Raw genomic sequence first — 18,011 nt, forward strand, 5'->3', positions numbered from 1 at the left:
TGTTTGAATAGCTTCACGGTCGTCTGTTTGTTGTTTTTGTTCGTTTGTTTCGTCTTCATAATAAAGAAGATGTCTTTCTATCACGCTGCGCCTTGGTCCACTCTGCCTCATTACGACGATTGTGACAGACACGTTCAATACCGCAATGCACACTCTTGCCTGCATCTAGCTGATCTAGGGTGTAATCATTAGTCCAAAAGTTGCAAACGAGAGTTTCTATTGGACAAATTCAAGTATGTTTATCCCTGTTTCGTTCCGTTTAAGAAACGTTTTTCAACAGAATCGGCAGAATGAATACACCCCTGATCACGCAAACACAGTTCACTTTCATAGCAGCCACATACAAACAGCATGATCCATTTGATCATTGTATAATTCCTTCTCCCATCTACACGCTCTCCTCCTCTCACCATTCCTTTCACTTCGCTTGTGGACTTCAGTGCACAACACATCAGCTGTCTGTGACGAGGTGGAAAAACCTTTCCAAGCCAAACCTTCATATAATAACTGCTACACACAGCCTACATCCGTGTCACCATATTAGCTGACCTCAAGCAAACATAGGTACTAGATGTAACACGTTAGTAAATAGGCTACAATCATGCAGTAATGTGTGGCAATAAATGAATAAAACCAAAAACGTACCTTCAGTTGGTAGAGTTCCACTGTTGGATAGCCATAGCCAGCTAGGTAACATAGCATCCCTCTCTGTTTGAGCCAGGTGTTTGAGTATGCTAAACTAGCTAGCTGCATTTGCTAGCTGGGTAAGTAAAAAAATATATATAGATAGCTCTCTCTCTGTCTTGCTTCTCCTTCATTTTTGAAAATGTTTATTTGTTCAAAACTGTTCAATTATTGTCTTTCTCTCTCTTTGAGTCAATTACTCACGACAATTTATGCAATTCAGTAGCTTATGCTTTCCGTACTAGATTCATTCTCTGATCCTTTGATTGGGATGACAACATGTCAGTTCATAATGCAAGAGCTCTGATAGGTTGGAGGACGTCCTCCGGAAGTTGTCATAATTACTGTGTAAGTCTATGGTAGTGGGTGAGAACCATGAGCCTCCTAGGTTTTGTATTGAATTCAATGTACCCAGAGGAGGATGGAAACTAGGTGGCGGTTCTAAACTGACATATGGAATTGTTTTATGATGGTCATATTATGGATTATGTAGCTATTTGATTTTGAATTTTAGGAACCCTTTAGGTATCACATGTGTAACGGCTTTCTTCCATAGGTGAAGGAGAGGACCAAAGTGCAGCGCGGCTAGTGTTCAACATGTTTAATAAAAGAACAAGTGAAACACTACAAACAACATACAAAATAACAAAATAACAAAATGTGCAAAAACCGAGACAGACCTATCTGGTGCAGACAACCACAGAGACAGGAAACAAACACCCACAAAATCCCAACACAAAACAAGCCTCCTATATATGATTCTCAATCAGGGACAACGATTACCATCTGCCTCTGATTGAGAACCATATTAGGCTGGACATAGAAACAGACAAACTAGACACACAACATAGAATTCCCACCCAGCTCACGTCCTGACCAACACTAAACAAGCAAAACACATAATAACTCTGGTCAGGACGTTACAGTACCCCCCTCCTGAGGTGCGGACTCCGAACGCATCCCTACAACTCAAGAGGAGGGTCTGGGTGGGCATCTGTCCGCGGTGGCGGCTCCGGCGGTGGACGAGGACACCACTCCACCACTGTCTTTGTCCCCCTCCTTAGCGTCCTTTGAGTGGCGACCCTCGCCCACGACCTTAGCCTAAGAATCCTCCCCAAGGCCCCCACATGATTTTGGAGGTAGCTCAGGACAGAGAGGTAGCTCAGGACAGAGAGGTAGCTCAGGACAGAGAGGTAGCTCAGGACAGAGAGGTAGCTCCGGACTGAGTGGCAGCTCCGGACTGAGTGGCAGCTCCGGACTGAGTGGCAGCTCCGGACTGAGTGGCAGCTCCGGACTGAGTGGCAGCTCCGGACTGAGTGGCAGCTCATGACTGTAGGGCAGCTCATGACTGTAGGGCAGCTCATGACTGTAGGGCAGCTCATGACTGTAAGGCAGCTCATGACTGTAGGACAGCTCATGACTGTAGGGCAGCTCATGACTGTAGGGCAGCTCATGACCGTAGGGCAGCTCATGACCGTAGGGCAGCTCATGACCGTAGGGCAGCTCATGACCGTAGGGCAGCTCATGACCGTAGGGCAGCTCATGACTGGCTGACGGCTCTGGACGCTCATGGCTGACTGACGGCTCCGGCAGATCCTGTCTGGTTGGCGGCTCTGGCAGATCCTGTCTGGTTGGCGGCTCTGGCAGATCCTGTCTGGTTGGCGGCTCTGGCAGATCCTGTCTGGTTGGCGGCCCTGGCAGATCCTGACTGACGAATGGCTCTAGCGGCTCCTGACTGACGAACGGCTCTGACGGCTCGGGACAGACGGGCGGCTCTAACGGCTCGGGACAGACGGATGGCTCAGACGGCGCTGGGGAGACGGATGGCTCAGATGGCGCTGGGGAGACGGATGGCTCAGATGGCGCTGGGGAGACGGATGGCTCAGATGGCGCTGGGGAGACGGATGGCTCAGATGGCGCTGGGGAGACGGATGGCTCCGATGGCGCTTGGCAGACGGCCAGCTCTGACGGCGTTGGGCAGACGGACAGTTCAGACGGCGTTGGGCAGACGGGCAGTTCAGGCGCCGCTGGGCAGACGGGCAGTTCAGGCGCCGCTGGGCAGACGGGCAGTTCAGGCACCGCTGGGCAGACGGCAGACTCTGGCCGGCTGAGACGCACTATAGGCCTGATGCGTGGTGCCGGAACTGGAGGTACCGGGCTGAGGGCACGCACCTCAGGGCGAGTGCGGGGAGGAGGAACAGGGCTCTGGAGATGCACTGGAAGCCTGGTGCGTGGTGTAGGCACTGGTGGAACTGGGCTGGGGCGGGAAGGTGGCGCCGGATATACCGGACCGTGAAGGAGGACACGCGCTCTTGAGCACCGAGCCTCTCCAACCTTACCAGGTTGAATGGTCCCCGTAGCCCTGCCAGTGCGGCGAGGTGGAATAGCCCGCACTGGGCTATGCAGGCGAACCGGGGACACCACCTGTAAGGCTGGTGCCATGTACGCCGGCCCGAGGAGACGTACTGGAGGCCAGATATGTTGGGCCGGCTTCATGGCACCCGGCTCGATGCCCAACCTAGCCCTACCAGTGCGGCAAGGTGGAATAGCCCGCACTGGGCTAAGCACGCGTACTGGGGACACCGTGCGCTTTACCACATAACACGGTGTCTGACCAGTACGACGCCCTCTCACTCCACGGTAAGCCCGGGGAGTTGGCTCAGGTATCCAACCCGGCTTCGCCACACTCCCCTTTAGCCCCCCCCCCCCCAAGAAATTTTTGGGTGAGCCTCTCGGGCTTCCAGCCTCTCTTACGTGCTGCCTCCTCAATCCACCGCTCCTGGGCTGTGGCTGCCTCCTTCTCCTCCCGAGAGCGGCGATTCTCTCCAACCTTTGCCCAGGGTCCTTTTCCGTTCATGATTTCCTCCCATGACCATTCCTCCTGGTACCGCTGCTGCTGTTGCTGCTGCCCGTTGCCACGCTGCTTGGTCCGGGTTAGGTGGGTGTTTCTGTAACGGCTTTCTTCCATAGGTGAAGGAGAGGACCAAAGTGCAGCGCGGCTAGTGTTCAACATGTTTAATAAAAGAACAAGTGAAACACTACAAACAACATACAAAATAACAAAATGTGCAAAAACCGAGACAGACCTATCTGGTGCAGACAACCACAGAGACAGGAAACAAACACCCACAAAATCCCAACACAAAACAAGCTTCCTATATATGATTCTCAATCAGGGACAACGATTACCATCTGCCTCTGATTGAGAACCATATTAGGCTGGACATAGAAACAGACAAACTAGACACACAACATAGAATTCCCACCCAGCTCACGTCCTGACCAACACTAAACAAGCAAAACACATAATAACTCTGGTCAGGACGTTACAACATGCTTTAAAAAAATATTGGGGATGAAATACTGAATTTTGGCCTTTACTACTATAGCCCAGAGAAACGCATTGAATAAAAACATTCATGAATGGCAAAAAAGACAGTCCAAAAAGATAATCAGCATTGCAGACTCTTGGAATTCTCTGAACCAGCTTCATAAGGTAGTCACCTGGAATGCATTTCAAATAGCAGGGGTGCCTTGTTAAACTTCTCTGGGATATGTGGGACGGTAGCGTCCCACCTAACCAACAGCCAGTGAAATTGCAGGGCGCCAAATTCAAACAGAAATCTCATAATTAAAATTCCTCAAACATACAAGTATTATACACCATTTTAAAGATAAACGTCTCGTTAATCCAGCCAAAGTGTCTGATTTCAAAAAATATTAACAGCGAAAGCACACCTTGCGATTATGTTAGCTCAGTACATAGCCACAGAAAAACAGCAATTTTTCCAGCCAAAGAGAGGAGTAACAAAAAGCAGAAATAGAGTTAAAATGAATCACTAACCTTTGATGATCTTCATCAGATGACACTCATAGGACTTCATGTTACACAATACATGTATGTTTTGTTCGGTAAAGTTCATATTTATATCCAAAAATCTGAGTTTAGGCGGGACGCTACTGTCTCACTTGGCCAAAAGCCAGAGACAATGCAGCGTGCCAAATTCAAATAAAATACTATAAAAATCAAACTTTCATTAAATCACACACGAAAGATACCAAATTAAAGCTACACATGTTGTGAATCCAGCCAACATGTCTGATTTCAAATAGGCTTTTCGGCGAAAGCACACCAAACGATTATGTTAGGTCAGTACATAGCCACAGAAATTTTCCCAGCCAAAGATAGGAGTCACAAAAAGGAGAAATAGAGATAAAGTTAATCACTAACCTTTGATGATCTTCATCAGATGACACTCACAGGACATCATGTTACACAATACATGTATGTTTTGTTCGATAATGTGCATATTTATATCCACAAATCTCGGTTTACATTGGCGCCATGTTCAGAAATGCCTCCAAAATATCCAGAGAAATTGCAGAGAGCCACGTCAAATAACAGAAATGCTCATCATAAACTTTGATGAAAGATACATGTTTTACATAGAATTAAAGATACACTTGTTCTTAGTGCAACCGCTGTGTCAGATTTCAAAAAACCTTTACGGAAAAAGCACACCAGACGGCGCTCAGATATAACAACATTTCTCCGCAATGTTGGAGTCAACAGAAATACGAAATTACATCATAAATATTCCCTTATCTTTGATGATCTTCATCAGAATGCACTCCCAGGAATCCTAGTTCCACAATAAATCGTTGTTTTGTTCGATAATGTCCATTACTTATGTCCAAGTAGCTACTTTTGCTAGCATGTTTAGTACACATGTCCAAACGCTCGCGCAGATCCAGGCGAACGTCGGACGAAAACTTCAAAAGGTTATATTACAGGTCGAATAAACTTGTCAAACTAAGTAGAGAATCAATCTTCAGGATGTTGTTATCATAAATATGAAATAACGTTCCAACCGGAGAATTCCTTTGTGTCTACAGAAGTAATGGAACGCAAGGCGATATCATTTGGAATGCGCGTGACCAAGAACTGGCACTCTGCCAGACCACTGACTGAAACACCTCTCATCCGGCCCCACATCACAGTAGAGGCTTCATTCAACGTTCTGCAGACTGTTGACATCTAGTGGAAGGCGTAGGAAGTGCAAACAGATCTTACTGGGATTTGAATAGGCGATGAGTTGAAAATCGACCAGCCTCAGAATTCTCACTTCCTGTTTGGATTTTTTCTCAGGTTTTTGCCTGCCATATGAGGTCTGTTATACTCACAGACATCATTCAAACAGTTTTAGAAACTTCAGAGTGTTTTCTATCCAATAGTAATAATAATATGCATATATTAGCATCTGGGACAGAGTAGGAGGCAGTTCACTCTGGGCACGCTATTCATCCAAAAGTGAAAATGCTGCCCCCTATCACAAAGAAGTTAAAAGTCCATTTGTGGATTTTCTTTCCTTCTTAATGCGTTTGAGCCAATCAGTTGTGCTGTGAAAAGCTAGGGGTGATATACAGAAGATAGCCCTATTTGGTAAAAGAGCAAGTCCATATTATGGCAAGAACAGCTCAAATAAGCAAAGAGAAATGACAGTCAATCTGGAAAATTTCAAGAACTTTGAAAGTTTCTTCAAGTGCAGTCGCAAAAACCATCAAGAGCTATGGCGAAACCGGCTCTTATGAGGACCGCCACAGGAAAGGAAGACCCAGAGTTACCTCTGCTGCAGAGGATAAGTTAATTAGGGTTAGGGTTAACTGTCCTTCAGATTGCAGCCCAAATAAATACTTCAGAGAGTTCAAGTAACAGACACATCTCAACATCAACTGTTTAGAGGAGACTACGTGAATCAGGCCTTCATGGTCAAATTGCTGCATAGAAATCACTACTAAAGGGCACCAATAACGAGAAGAGACTTGCTTGAGCCAAGAAACACAAGCATTGGACATTAGACCGGTGGAGGTCTGTCCTTTGGTCTGATTAGTCCAAATTTGAGATTTTTGGTTGCAACCGCTGTCTCTTTGTGAGATGCAGAGTAGGTGAACGGATGACCTCCATATGTGTGGTTCCCACTGTGAAGCATGGAGGAGGTGTGATGGTGTGGGGGTGCTTTGTTGGTGACACTGTCAGTTATTTATTTAGAATTCAAGGCACACTTAACCAGCATGGCTACTACACCATTCTGCAGCGATACACCATCCCATCTGGGACTATCATTTGTTTTTCATCAGGAAAAGGACCCAAAACACACCTGCAGGCTGTGTAAGGGCTATTTGACCAAGGAGAGTGATACCCTCCACAATCACCCAAACTCAACCCAATTGAGATGGTTTGGGATGAGTTGGACCGCAGAGTGAAGGAAAAGCAGCCAACAAGTGCTCAGCATATGTGGGAACTCCTTTAAGACTGTTGGAAAAGCATTCCTCATGAAGCTGGTTGAGAGATGACAAGAGTGTGCAAAGCTGTCATCAAGGCAAAGGGTGGCAACTTTGAAGAATCTCAAATCTTTAATATATTTTGATTTGTTTAACACTTTTTTGGTTACTACATGATTCCATATGTGTTATTTCATAGTTTTGATGTCTTCACTATTATTCTACAATGTAGAAAATAATCTAAATAAAAACCCTTGAATGAGTAGGTATGTCCAAACTTTTGACTGGTACTGTATACGTTTTTTCTTTACACATATTTAACCCCTTTTTTGGGTAGGCACAAAACTACCTTCATACTTCCATTCATTTTTTTAAACCGGTACTAGTTACCTTCAGATCAGTCCCCTCTGTGGGGGTCATAGAGCAAAACTGAGAACATCGTTTTTGTGAGAATCTCCCCTTTTCACATTTGGGTCACATTAGTTTGTAGCCCAAATGGTTTGGTGCGCTATAAAACAGAAGTTGGCACATCAAAAGTACCAACTTCAGACGAGTCCTCAGACACTTGTGGGGGGTCGTAGAGCAAAATGGAGACCCCCATCGTGTTCGTGAGAGTCTCCCCTTTCCATAGAGTGGTCATAAGTTTGTAGGTCAATCCGCTTGGACAGTACAGACATTTTCGTTAGAAGATCGATTTTCGGGATGTCTTATGTTCTGACAAACACTGCTCTAGCTCTGTCACCTTTCACCGCAGATGCGGAAGTGCGACATCGGCGGATGCGATGGATGGAGACACATCCAATGTAGATATCTCTAGCTTAAAATTATGGATTTTGATGGAGTTTATTAATCAATTATTTGGTAACGTGAATATATTTAGTATAGTTGTATGTAAAAAGGCAAACTTTTTTATTGTTTCACTATTTTTATTTTTATGAAATTCAAAGAGGAGGATGGTTCTCCCCTTCCTCTGAGGAGCCTCCACTGGTCCATTATCATTTCTATACATTTTCGATTTGGGTTTAGTAATTTTAAAGCATGTTGAGTTTGTCCCCCCCAGCAATTTTTTTACTCAAACCACCTGCGGGCCAAATTGGAACCCCTCGCAGAACATATTTTTGACACCACTGGGGTAGAGCGATCCAAGAACACATGTATCAAGATTTAAAGAAAAAAAGTGTGGACTATGCAGAATTTGCCCCTTCCACCTCCCTGAAATTCACTTCTAGAATATTACCTAGTCAGCAGGCTTGTCAAACATTATATTTTTATTTTAGCACACAATTTTTCAGGTTTTCAGGCCGGGTTTCTGAACCCAGATTAAGTGCTGGATTCAATCAGATTGACATGTGCATAGCGTTGTTTTGGCAGTATCAGAGGTGGAACTGCCAAACTGCCAGTGCTGCCAAATCCACAATCGGCTCCTTGTGTTGCCTTACCACAGACACTGCCATTGGATGCAGCGAAACCGCACCCGAGTATAATCTGACAAATCCCATGCAGCCATGTTAGAATTAAATGCAGCCATGTTAGAATTAGAATCCCATGCAGCCATGCCACTCGAATTAAACTAATATGCATACATCCACCGATCATAATTAACATGAATTATGTTTCGATATTTGAGAGTCGTTAGGCTATTTCGAAAATCGATAGTGCCGTTTTGAACTTTTAACGCAATAAGGGATAATAAGTAAAGGGAGTGGTTTGTGACACACAAGAGCAGCCGCTCACCGATATGTTCGTTTATACAGCAGTTGCACCTCCAACACCGCCAAACATCTGCTATGCGGATGTCGGCCAACGCTGGTTAATGCTCGATCTGATTAAATCCAGGCCTAAGCTTCCTCTTGGACTGATGCTCAGCTGAGAAGGTCCATTGAAAATGCTTTTAAGGCAACACTGTAAGTGTAGTCTGTTTTCTGGGAAAGCGGTCCTTGGTGTTTGAATCTAACAATTTTCCTAACGTTTAATATATAGTACTGAAATGTGTGGCGCTCATTAAATATGGTTGAACATAATTTGATTGATATGCACAGTACCGTTGCATGTTGTCATTTTTTCTACCTATCTGTTAGACTCTGTCGGTTTCTCTACAGCTGACACACAAACATGAACACATTCGCACGTGCCAACACACACACACACCTGCAGATGTAATAAGTTCCACTGAAATGAGAAGAATGCTGAGGATATCAAAGAATTGTTTCATCCTCCCTAACATTCCACCACAGTAATGTCTGTTAAATGGAGGAGTTAGAAGATGACAACTTTAACTTTAAAATGTAAAAATGTTTTACTATGTGATTCTGTCCAGTGAAAAAGGAAAATCCCAAACCCTCTCTGACTGCCTGTTTACTAACACATAAGGGACGGTTTGAAATTTACAGAACGTGGACGCTAATTAGAGAAGGTGTAATTCATTTGAAGAGTGTTCATTTTAATTAGGCTTTACTAACAACAAGAGAACTTTGTGTTGGAGCTGATTTCTTCCTATTTAAGAAATAAGAGGTAGGCCCACCCGTTTGACAGACAAAATTATAGGCTGCTATCCATAGATTTGTCAGCCAATTCCTCCACCCACCATGGACTCTTTAAATATCTATATGTCAGTGAAGGGCTTGGTGTGTTAAGTTAAAACCAGGGCTCAAATTGAAGGGGGTATGTGAGGGTACGCCATACCTTTTGTTAAATAAAATGGCAAAAAGCATAGGCCTACCACTTGTAAGCATAACATTTTAGAAAATAAAAAAGGAGCATTTTATACAAAGCAATCTATAACAGCGCTTTAGTCCGCAATGCTTTTTTGCTATAAACAAAGTACCCGAGGGCAGACGTGACTCTGATGCATATGGGGATATATTTGGGCCATCTCTATGACATTCAGATGTTGAGTTACAACCTTTTATAGTCAAGGAGATATATAATTCGTTTATAAAAGGCTACTTTTTCTCGGACCCACAAATGCAATGATAGATTCATGCAATGTTTTTTTTAAAGGAGATATTTTTACTCTGCAAACCCACAACCTTCTGGCCAGCAGCTCTAAGCACTGTACAAATTGTCACTTTGCCATGTAATGTTTTCACGTTGTCATGTAATTTTTCTGTGCAGGCCAGTCAAGTACACCAATCTCGACAAACCATTTCTGTATGGGCCTCGCTTTGTAAACAGGGGCATTGTCATGCTGAAACAGGAAAGGGCCTTTCCCAAACTATTGCCACAAAGTTGGAAGCACAGAATCATCTAAAATGTAATTTTATGCTGTAGCGTTAAGATTTCCCTTCACTGGAATTAAGGGGCCTAGCCTGAACCATGAAAAACAGCCCCAGACCAGTATTCTTCCTCCACCAAACTGTACAGTTGGCACTATGCATTGGGGCAGGTAGCGCTCTCCTAATATCCGCAAACCCAGATTCGTCCGTCGGATTGCCAGGTGGTGAAGCGTGATTCATCACTCCAGAGAAGGCTTTTCCACTGCTCCAGATTACAATGGTGGTGAGCTTTACACCACTCGGTGGTGAGCTTTACACCACTCGGTGGTAGCGTTCTGTGAGCTTGTGTGGCCTACCACTTCGCAGCTGAGCTGTTGTTGCTCCCAGACATTTCCACTTCACAATAACAGCACTTACAGTTAACTGGGGAAACTCTTGCAGGGAAGAAATTTAACGAACTGACTTGTTGGAAAGGAGGCATCCTATGACGGTGCCATGTTGAAAGTCACTGAGCTCTTCAGTAAGGCCATTCTACTGCCATTGTCTGTCTGTGGAGATTGCAAGGCTTTGTGCTCAATTTTATACACCTGTCAGCAACGGGTGTGGCTGAAATAACCGAATCCAATCATTTTAAGGGCTGTCAGTGCATTCAGAAAGTATTCAAACCCGTTACGTTACAGCGCTAAATGTTTTTCCACATCAATCTACACACAATACCTCATAATGACAAATCAAAAATGTGTTTTTAGAAAAAAAAAAAAAAAAACTGATATATTACATTGACATAAGTATTCAGACCCTTTGCTATGAGACTCGAAATTGAGCTCAGGTGCATCATGTTTCCATTGATCATCCTTGAGATGTTTTTACAACTTGATTAGAGTCCACCTGTGGTAAATTCAACTGATTGGATATGATTTGGAAAGGCACACACCTGTCTATATAAGGTCCCACAGTTTACAGTGCACGTCAGAGGAAAAACCAAGCCATGAGGTCGAAGGAATTGTTTTTAGAGCTCCGAGACAGGATTATGTTGAGGCACAGATCTGGGGAAGGGTACCAAAAGATTTCTGCAGCATTGAAGGTCTCCAAGAACACAGTGGCCGCCATCATTCTTTAATGGAAGAAGTTTGGAACCACCAAGACTCTTCCTAGAGCTGGCCGTCCGGCCACACTGAGCAATCGGGAGAAAAGGACCTTAGTAAGGGACATGACCAAGAACCCGACGGTCACTCTGACAGAGCTCCAAAGTTCGTCTGTGGAGATGGGAGAACCTTCCAGAAGGACAACCATCTCTGCAGCACTCCACCAATCAGGCCTTTATGGTAGAGTGGCCAGATGGAACCCTCTTGGAGTTTACCAAAAGGCACCTAAAGGATTCTCAGACATGAGAAATAAGATTATCTGGTCGGATGAAACCAAGAATGAGCTCTTTGGCCTGAAAGCCAAGCGTGAGGTCTGGAGGAAACCTGGCACACAGCCAAGACAACGCATGAGTGGCTTCGGGACACGTCTCTGAATGTCCTTGAGTGGCCCGGACATGAACCCGATCTAACATCTCTGGAGAGACCTGAAAATAGCTGTGCAGTGATGCTCCCCATCCAACCTGAGAGAGATTGAGAGGATCTGCAGAGAAGAACGGGAGAAACTCCCCAAATACAGGTGTGCCAAGCTGTATCCAAGAAGACTCGAGGCTGTAATCACTGACAAAGGTGTTTCAACAAAGTACTGAGTAAAGGGTCTGATTACCTATGTAAATGCAATATTTTTTATACATTTACTGACATTTCTAAAAACCTGTTTTTGCTTTGTCATTATGGGGTATTGTGTGTAGATTGATGAGGGGAAAAAATGGTTTAATCCATTTTAGAATAAGGTTGTAACATAACAACATGTGGAAGAAGTCAAGGGGTCTGAATACTTTCAGAAAACACTGTATATTTGGTTATGTGATCTTCCAAGACATTGATTCAGCTTTGATCTAACTTTAGTAAACAAGCACCATTGTGAGAAGTGGCAGAGCGAAGCTCCGGTGCGCTCAGGTAACTCTGCACGCCTGCAGTCTGCTGCCCTGAATGAGTAACACCTAACCTACTCTTTTGCCTTGCGCAAAATTCCGTGGTGCAGAAACGAGAGATCACATATGTGAGGTTGTTTTATGAAAATCTCGGAATATTTGGTTGGGTATGCAGTACGTGAGCAACTGCTGCCCCTCATGAGGAGTTGTGATTTGTTGTGGCCCCTACCCCTATCAAAGTTGCCCATCCCTGGCCTATGACATTGGCCTACATCTCGCGTTGCGTTGCGCAGAATATCAGATCTCAGCTGTTTAACATCACCAGTAGGCTAGGCTACCACATCCCTGTAATATACTGTATATCGTTTTATAAGAGAGTATTGTGCCTAGGCAACTGAAATAATCATAATTTACTCCATTTTAAATTCAGGCTGTAACACAACAAAATGTGGAAAAATTCAAGGGGTGTGAATACTTTCTGAATGCACTTGAAATTCCTTAAAAAGTGCCCACCCTCCCACAAACACGCACACACATTGGGCCAATCAGAGTAATTTTGTAAATGCCAGATCTCTATGGCAAGATACATCATTCCCCCAAGTTTTCGTGGAGACAGGTCCACAGTCCCTTCCCTGATTTCATTGTGGGGGACAATGAAATAATAGGATACATTTACAAACGTGCAGATATTCAATTAAAATCAGTGAAGCAGGAGATATTTCTCTCTCTCTCTCTCTGATGACTATGTACAAGCAGTACAGACAGACTTAGCTAAAACTGTGTGCGGTGTGTGAGTGTATGTATGGCCACAAGGAGAGTAGATAATTGTCCCATTAATTGTTTTCCTATTTGGGCGTGGAGGAAGCCGACAGTGATCCATTAGCTCTGCTCTTTGGTGGCTCTGACTCGCTGTCTCTTTCATATCAAATGCGATCTGGAATAGATGGTGGATAACGGGAAGAACTACGGCAAAGATGAAGATAACAATGCCTGCATCCCAAATGGCACCCACCCTATTCCCTATATAGTGGCCAGGCCAGGGCCTATGGTCAAAAGTAGTGCACTATATAGGGAAAAGGGTGCCATTTGGGATGCACCCAATAACAATCCTGACAGATGGTGATAGCGGAGGGGTGATTGCAGTGATGGTGATGACTTGTAATGATGGTGGTGATGATAAGAATGATAATGGGGGATAAAAAGGATGATGACTTCGATGATGATGACTTTGATGATAATGGCCGTAACGGCAATGACAATATAAGAGGAAGGCGATGGGAGATACTGACCAAACGGATAGCAATGTAAAGCCAAGGAAAGACAAGAGAAGAGACGGGAATAAGAAACAAACCAATCTCTCTAAACTAAACTACAGCATAAAGTTGACAGGGCAGCCGAAGCAATGACATAATTGTAACAAATCGTATTCTGCAGGGAACGTAACAGTGCTTATTTCCAAACTATGTTTCCATAGTTTGTCTATATTTCCATATTTCCATATTTCATATGGGACCCATCTTGTAACTTCTGCTGATTCCTCATCTGTGTGACACAACCTGGTGGTGTAATCTCTCCCGTTCACTTTCCACTGTTGTATTGTAAATAAATTGTATTGTCAAAATAGCACATCTCATCTCAAAAAAGGTTCCACTTCATATAAAGTTAGGTGAGAAAACAATCAAGAGAAGCAGAGGAGAAGATCTTAGGATTTAATAAGTAAGCGTTCGAGTGACAAGCAAACAATGCACGCGGAGTTCTCTGTCTAGCAAAACCAAACCTGTAACCTAATCACTTTATTGAAGAAAAACAATCTTAAAATCAACACAGAACTACATCTAGCACATACAGTATCTACAAAATGTACACACTCACGAAGTTGAATCAGGAGCTTTCATAATACGATAAGTTCATCCAATAGTCCACACGCTGAGTTTGTCAGTGTACCTTGTACGAGTTGTATCAGGCTAAGTTTGGGTGTATGTGTGTGAACCCAGGAAGATAAAGCATAGGTAAAAGTCTTTTTAAGGTTGCAAAATGCCGATACTTTTCCCAAAATGCCTAGATTTTCCAGAATCCCGGTTAGAAGATTCCTGCAATCAGGAGCGAATAAACAGGAAATCTGTGAATCCTTCAACCAGAATTTCAGGAAAACCTGGACATTTTTGGAATGTCTTGAAACCCTAGTAACAATCCAATCAGGGAGTGGTTTGTTGTACTGACCTGTCGATAATTCCACACATGTCAATCTGCAGGTCGCTGTAGTTTCCTATCAGCATCTGTTGCACCTTGATCAGGTCCACAGCATTATTATCCACATGGATGTGTCTCATACAGCCTTGGAACACGTTGAAAGGGTTTCTGCACTCCTGGTTAGTCTTGCTATCCGGGCAACCTGTGTTAGACCAAACGATAGCCATCAATCAATAGCCATTCCCTAGTAGGACTTAAGTAGGCAATTAAGGGCATTACCCCATGATAAAGAATTGCGTAGATATGTGATATCTTATATGAATGTACATTGTTCATACAGTAGCGAAGCAGAGTATATTCATGATTGTCTAGAAAAAATACCATATAGTGCAACTCAAGCTCAAGGCCAAGTGTTGAACACAGGAGATTTTCTAAGCATAAGTGTTATTCTGCCTGGTTTCGAGTGTGTTTAGACCGTGGACACCGAGCTGGTGCTGCCTGCCTGCCTGGCTCTCTGGTTACACTGCTGGCTAAAGGTAATTAAATGGCATGACAAGCCTGCTGAAGAGCCTTTGCTGAGAGGAGAGGAGGCGAGGAGAGGGACAGAAAGAACAGCTCAGAAGCAGAACTGATTGAGAAATGAAGGGCGCTAAAGATGAGACGGAGGATGAGGAGCAGAAAGATGAGGGGAGAGGAGGCGAGAAGAGAGGAGGACAGAGAGACCAGCTCAGAAGCAGAACAGAGAGAACTGTGAGGAGCTAAAGAGATGGAAGAGGAGGATTATGAGGAGGAGAGGAGAGGGGGATAGAGAGAGCAGCTCAGAAGGCAAACAGAGAAACACTGCTCTAAGGGAAGCTAAATTGGAGGAGGACAGATCCTGCAGTCTGGTTAAGAAGTTATATGCTTCTTTGCACTAAGCCCAGAGATCAAATGCTACTGGTCCAATTCAAATCTTGATACATTTATGCACCAACAGTAGTCTAGTCACATGAAGTTACACTTGCCTATCTAGGCAAGTTACACTTGCCTATCTAACTACAATTAGGATTAGTCCCTGGAAATCCAAGCAGTATTTACACTTAAGGCCCAGAGTTTTTCCTGGTCATGTGACACAGTCAGGAAAAACTTGGGGTCCAATGTCTGATGTAAGTGCGTTGCTCTCTCTTACCTCCAAAGAAGAGGTTGTTTCCTGATACCACAGGAAAAGATGGGCTGGCATGAGCCGTGGAGCTTTCCTCTTTATCCACAGTGATGGTCAGACGACCTCTTCTTGCAGTCAGGTCTACTGAATGCCACTGGCCGTCGTTCAGACCAAACCCTATAGACAGAGCAGACACAACAACCAGGTGTCAGAGTCAGCGTTTCACAACAGTAAGCTGCTCTCAGATAACTCGATATTCCGCATAACAAAGTCTTAGGGTTGTTTTACTTTTCCAGTGATTAGCTATCTCGGGTAATAAGACTGTGTTATTCTCTGAAATAAAAACAGCACATGGAACACAAACATAAAACAACAACCAGATGTTACTATTGATCTGACCTGTGACAACGTCCAGTAGGATCCTGCCAGCCTTGTGTATCTGCAGCCTGACTCTGGTCTCGCTCAGGTAGAGCCACAGGCTCCCCACCTGCTGCTGGAGGTCAAAGGTTAACAGAAGGCCCGCTCTGTTCCAGGTCCGGAACTGCAGGCTGATCGCCACACCAACCGCCACCAAGGCAACCCCGCCGCCACCGGCGTCTCTCTGCTGTAGAGCTGCACCCGGCAACTGGAGGAAACTCTGGGCGCCAGCGAACGTCACTGGGACGGAGACCGGCTCAGCACAAGTAAAGGTCACATTGCCCTGAAGAAGAAAAAAAAAAAAACGATAATAATATCGAAATATGAAAAATATAAATATTAATTAGACCTCAGCGAGAAGGTGAAATAAAGCTAAGGGGCATCTGACCTGAGTATATCGGGAATAGCAATAGAAGAGATCTAGCTAATCAGCTACATTTCCTGAAGGAGAACATTCATAATACATATTATCATAATGACAGTCCTCAAACTTATAGTGACATGGTCTCAGGACATTAGCAGAGCAAACAAAGAGGACTGGTGTCAAAAGCTAAACTGGCTAAGCCATACTGAGCGCTGCGCTCAATCATTGTTTTGCTTCAGTTAAAACAACGTTGAGCACAGCGTTCAGTTATGATTTAAACAGGTTAGTTAAATGCACATTTCTGAAGTAACGACTGCAGGCTGTCTGTGTGTCTGAGAGTACGGTTTGGACATCTAGTATGTTGGCCATTGTTGTTGGATACTGGTAGAAATGAAGGTTTCATGGTCCCTTGCTGAGGCAGCAAAAGTGATGTATTATAGTACTGTCTAGCCCAAAGGGATATCAGGGAGGTATCTTTATAGCAGTTTGGCTTTGCTGTTCAGTAACTCCAAGAGGGAAACAGTAGCAGTCAAAGTGATATACAGCAACACATGTAGTGTAAAGCGCTTACAGTGTGCTACAGTAGTGAACAGAAACTTCAGGCCCAGAAAAATGACAAAGAAAATGTTATGTCCTTAAAGTATAATCCTTTGGCTGGCTGTCTTTCTTTAGTTTTTTATGAAATCATTACCCTCATTAACGTCCTTATTACATTTAAACACTAATGTCTCATCTCTGGCTACTGGTCATCTCTTTTTTAGATTGAGGGTGTTTATTCATTTCGGTGCAAAACCTAAAACTCTTTTCCACACGGATTATTTCTCATTTCTCCCTACTTCATGTTGGAGTGGTTAAGGTAATCATTTACAACATGGAAATGTGTTCAGGAGAGAGCTAAATACCATCTAGAGGGATTTAGCTCCACAAAAGAAGACTCATCATGGATATGTTGAATTAATTAATGGACCAATCAATATGAAAATAACCCATTTCTGTGTTGAGTAGGGTCATAGCATTAGGGTCATAGTAGGGTCATAGCATTTTAGATGACGGTATTTGGCCAGCAAATGAACAAGGTCACCGTAATAACTGTATGAATAGCATTTTTTATGTTTATTTACTTTATTTTTACTCCACTCTTGACTGCATGTGCTGGCAATCTTTTAGACAATTGAGAAACAGATGTACTATCTCGTTTAAGAAAATGGTTTGGACACACATACTCATTCATGGGTTTTTCTTAATTTTTTAAAACTATTTTGTAGAATTGTAGAATAATAGTGAAGACATCAAAACTATTAAATAACATATGGAATCATGTAGTAACCAAAAAAGTGTTAAACAAATCAAAATATATTTTATATTTGAGATTCTTCAAAGTAGCCATCCTTTGCCTTGAGGACAGCTTTGCACCATTGTGGAAGAACTTGACTGGCCTGCGCAGAGCCCTGACCTCAACACTCTTGGCATTCTCTACTTTTTCAGCTCCATCTTCGACTCTGCTGGTGATCTTTCTAAATTATAGAAAACAGTAAATGAACTGAAGTGTACAAATTCATCTTCTTCCCTGCATAAGCAAGTTCTGTCGTACTCTGGTATCATAACTGAGAAGAATGGGATAAGTGAGGCTATTAATCATCATTTTATTTCGGCAGGCTTTTTATTTAAGAGAAAACAGTGGTTTAATTGACCCTGGTCAGT

At 43.7% G+C, this 18,011-nt stretch overlaps 1 protein-coding gene across 1 annotated transcript in view; it reads right to left on the reverse strand.

Moving 5' to 3' along the window:
• Nucleotides 1–18,011, reverse strand: part of LOC120025627 (contactin-associated protein-like 4) — a 155,183-nt gene that overhangs the window by 69,113 nt on the left and 68,059 nt on the right. The window contains exons 8-10 of the mRNA XM_038970173.1: nucleotides 15,929–16,229; nucleotides 15,557–15,706; nucleotides 14,419–14,590 (exon numbers count right to left, since the gene is read on the reverse strand). Of these exons, the coding sequence (XP_038826101.1) occupies nucleotides 14,419–14,590; nucleotides 15,557–15,706; nucleotides 15,929–16,229 (623 nt within the window). The remainder of the gene's footprint in view (nucleotides 1–14,418; nucleotides 14,591–15,556; nucleotides 15,707–15,928; nucleotides 16,230–18,011) is intronic.

Source organism: Salvelinus namaycush, chromosome 31 (genome assembly GCF_016432855.1).
Source record: "Salvelinus namaycush isolate Seneca chromosome 31, SaNama_1.0, whole genome shotgun sequence".
Classification (NCBI taxonomy): domain Eukaryota; kingdom Metazoa; phylum Chordata; class Actinopteri; order Salmoniformes; family Salmonidae; genus Salvelinus; species Salvelinus namaycush.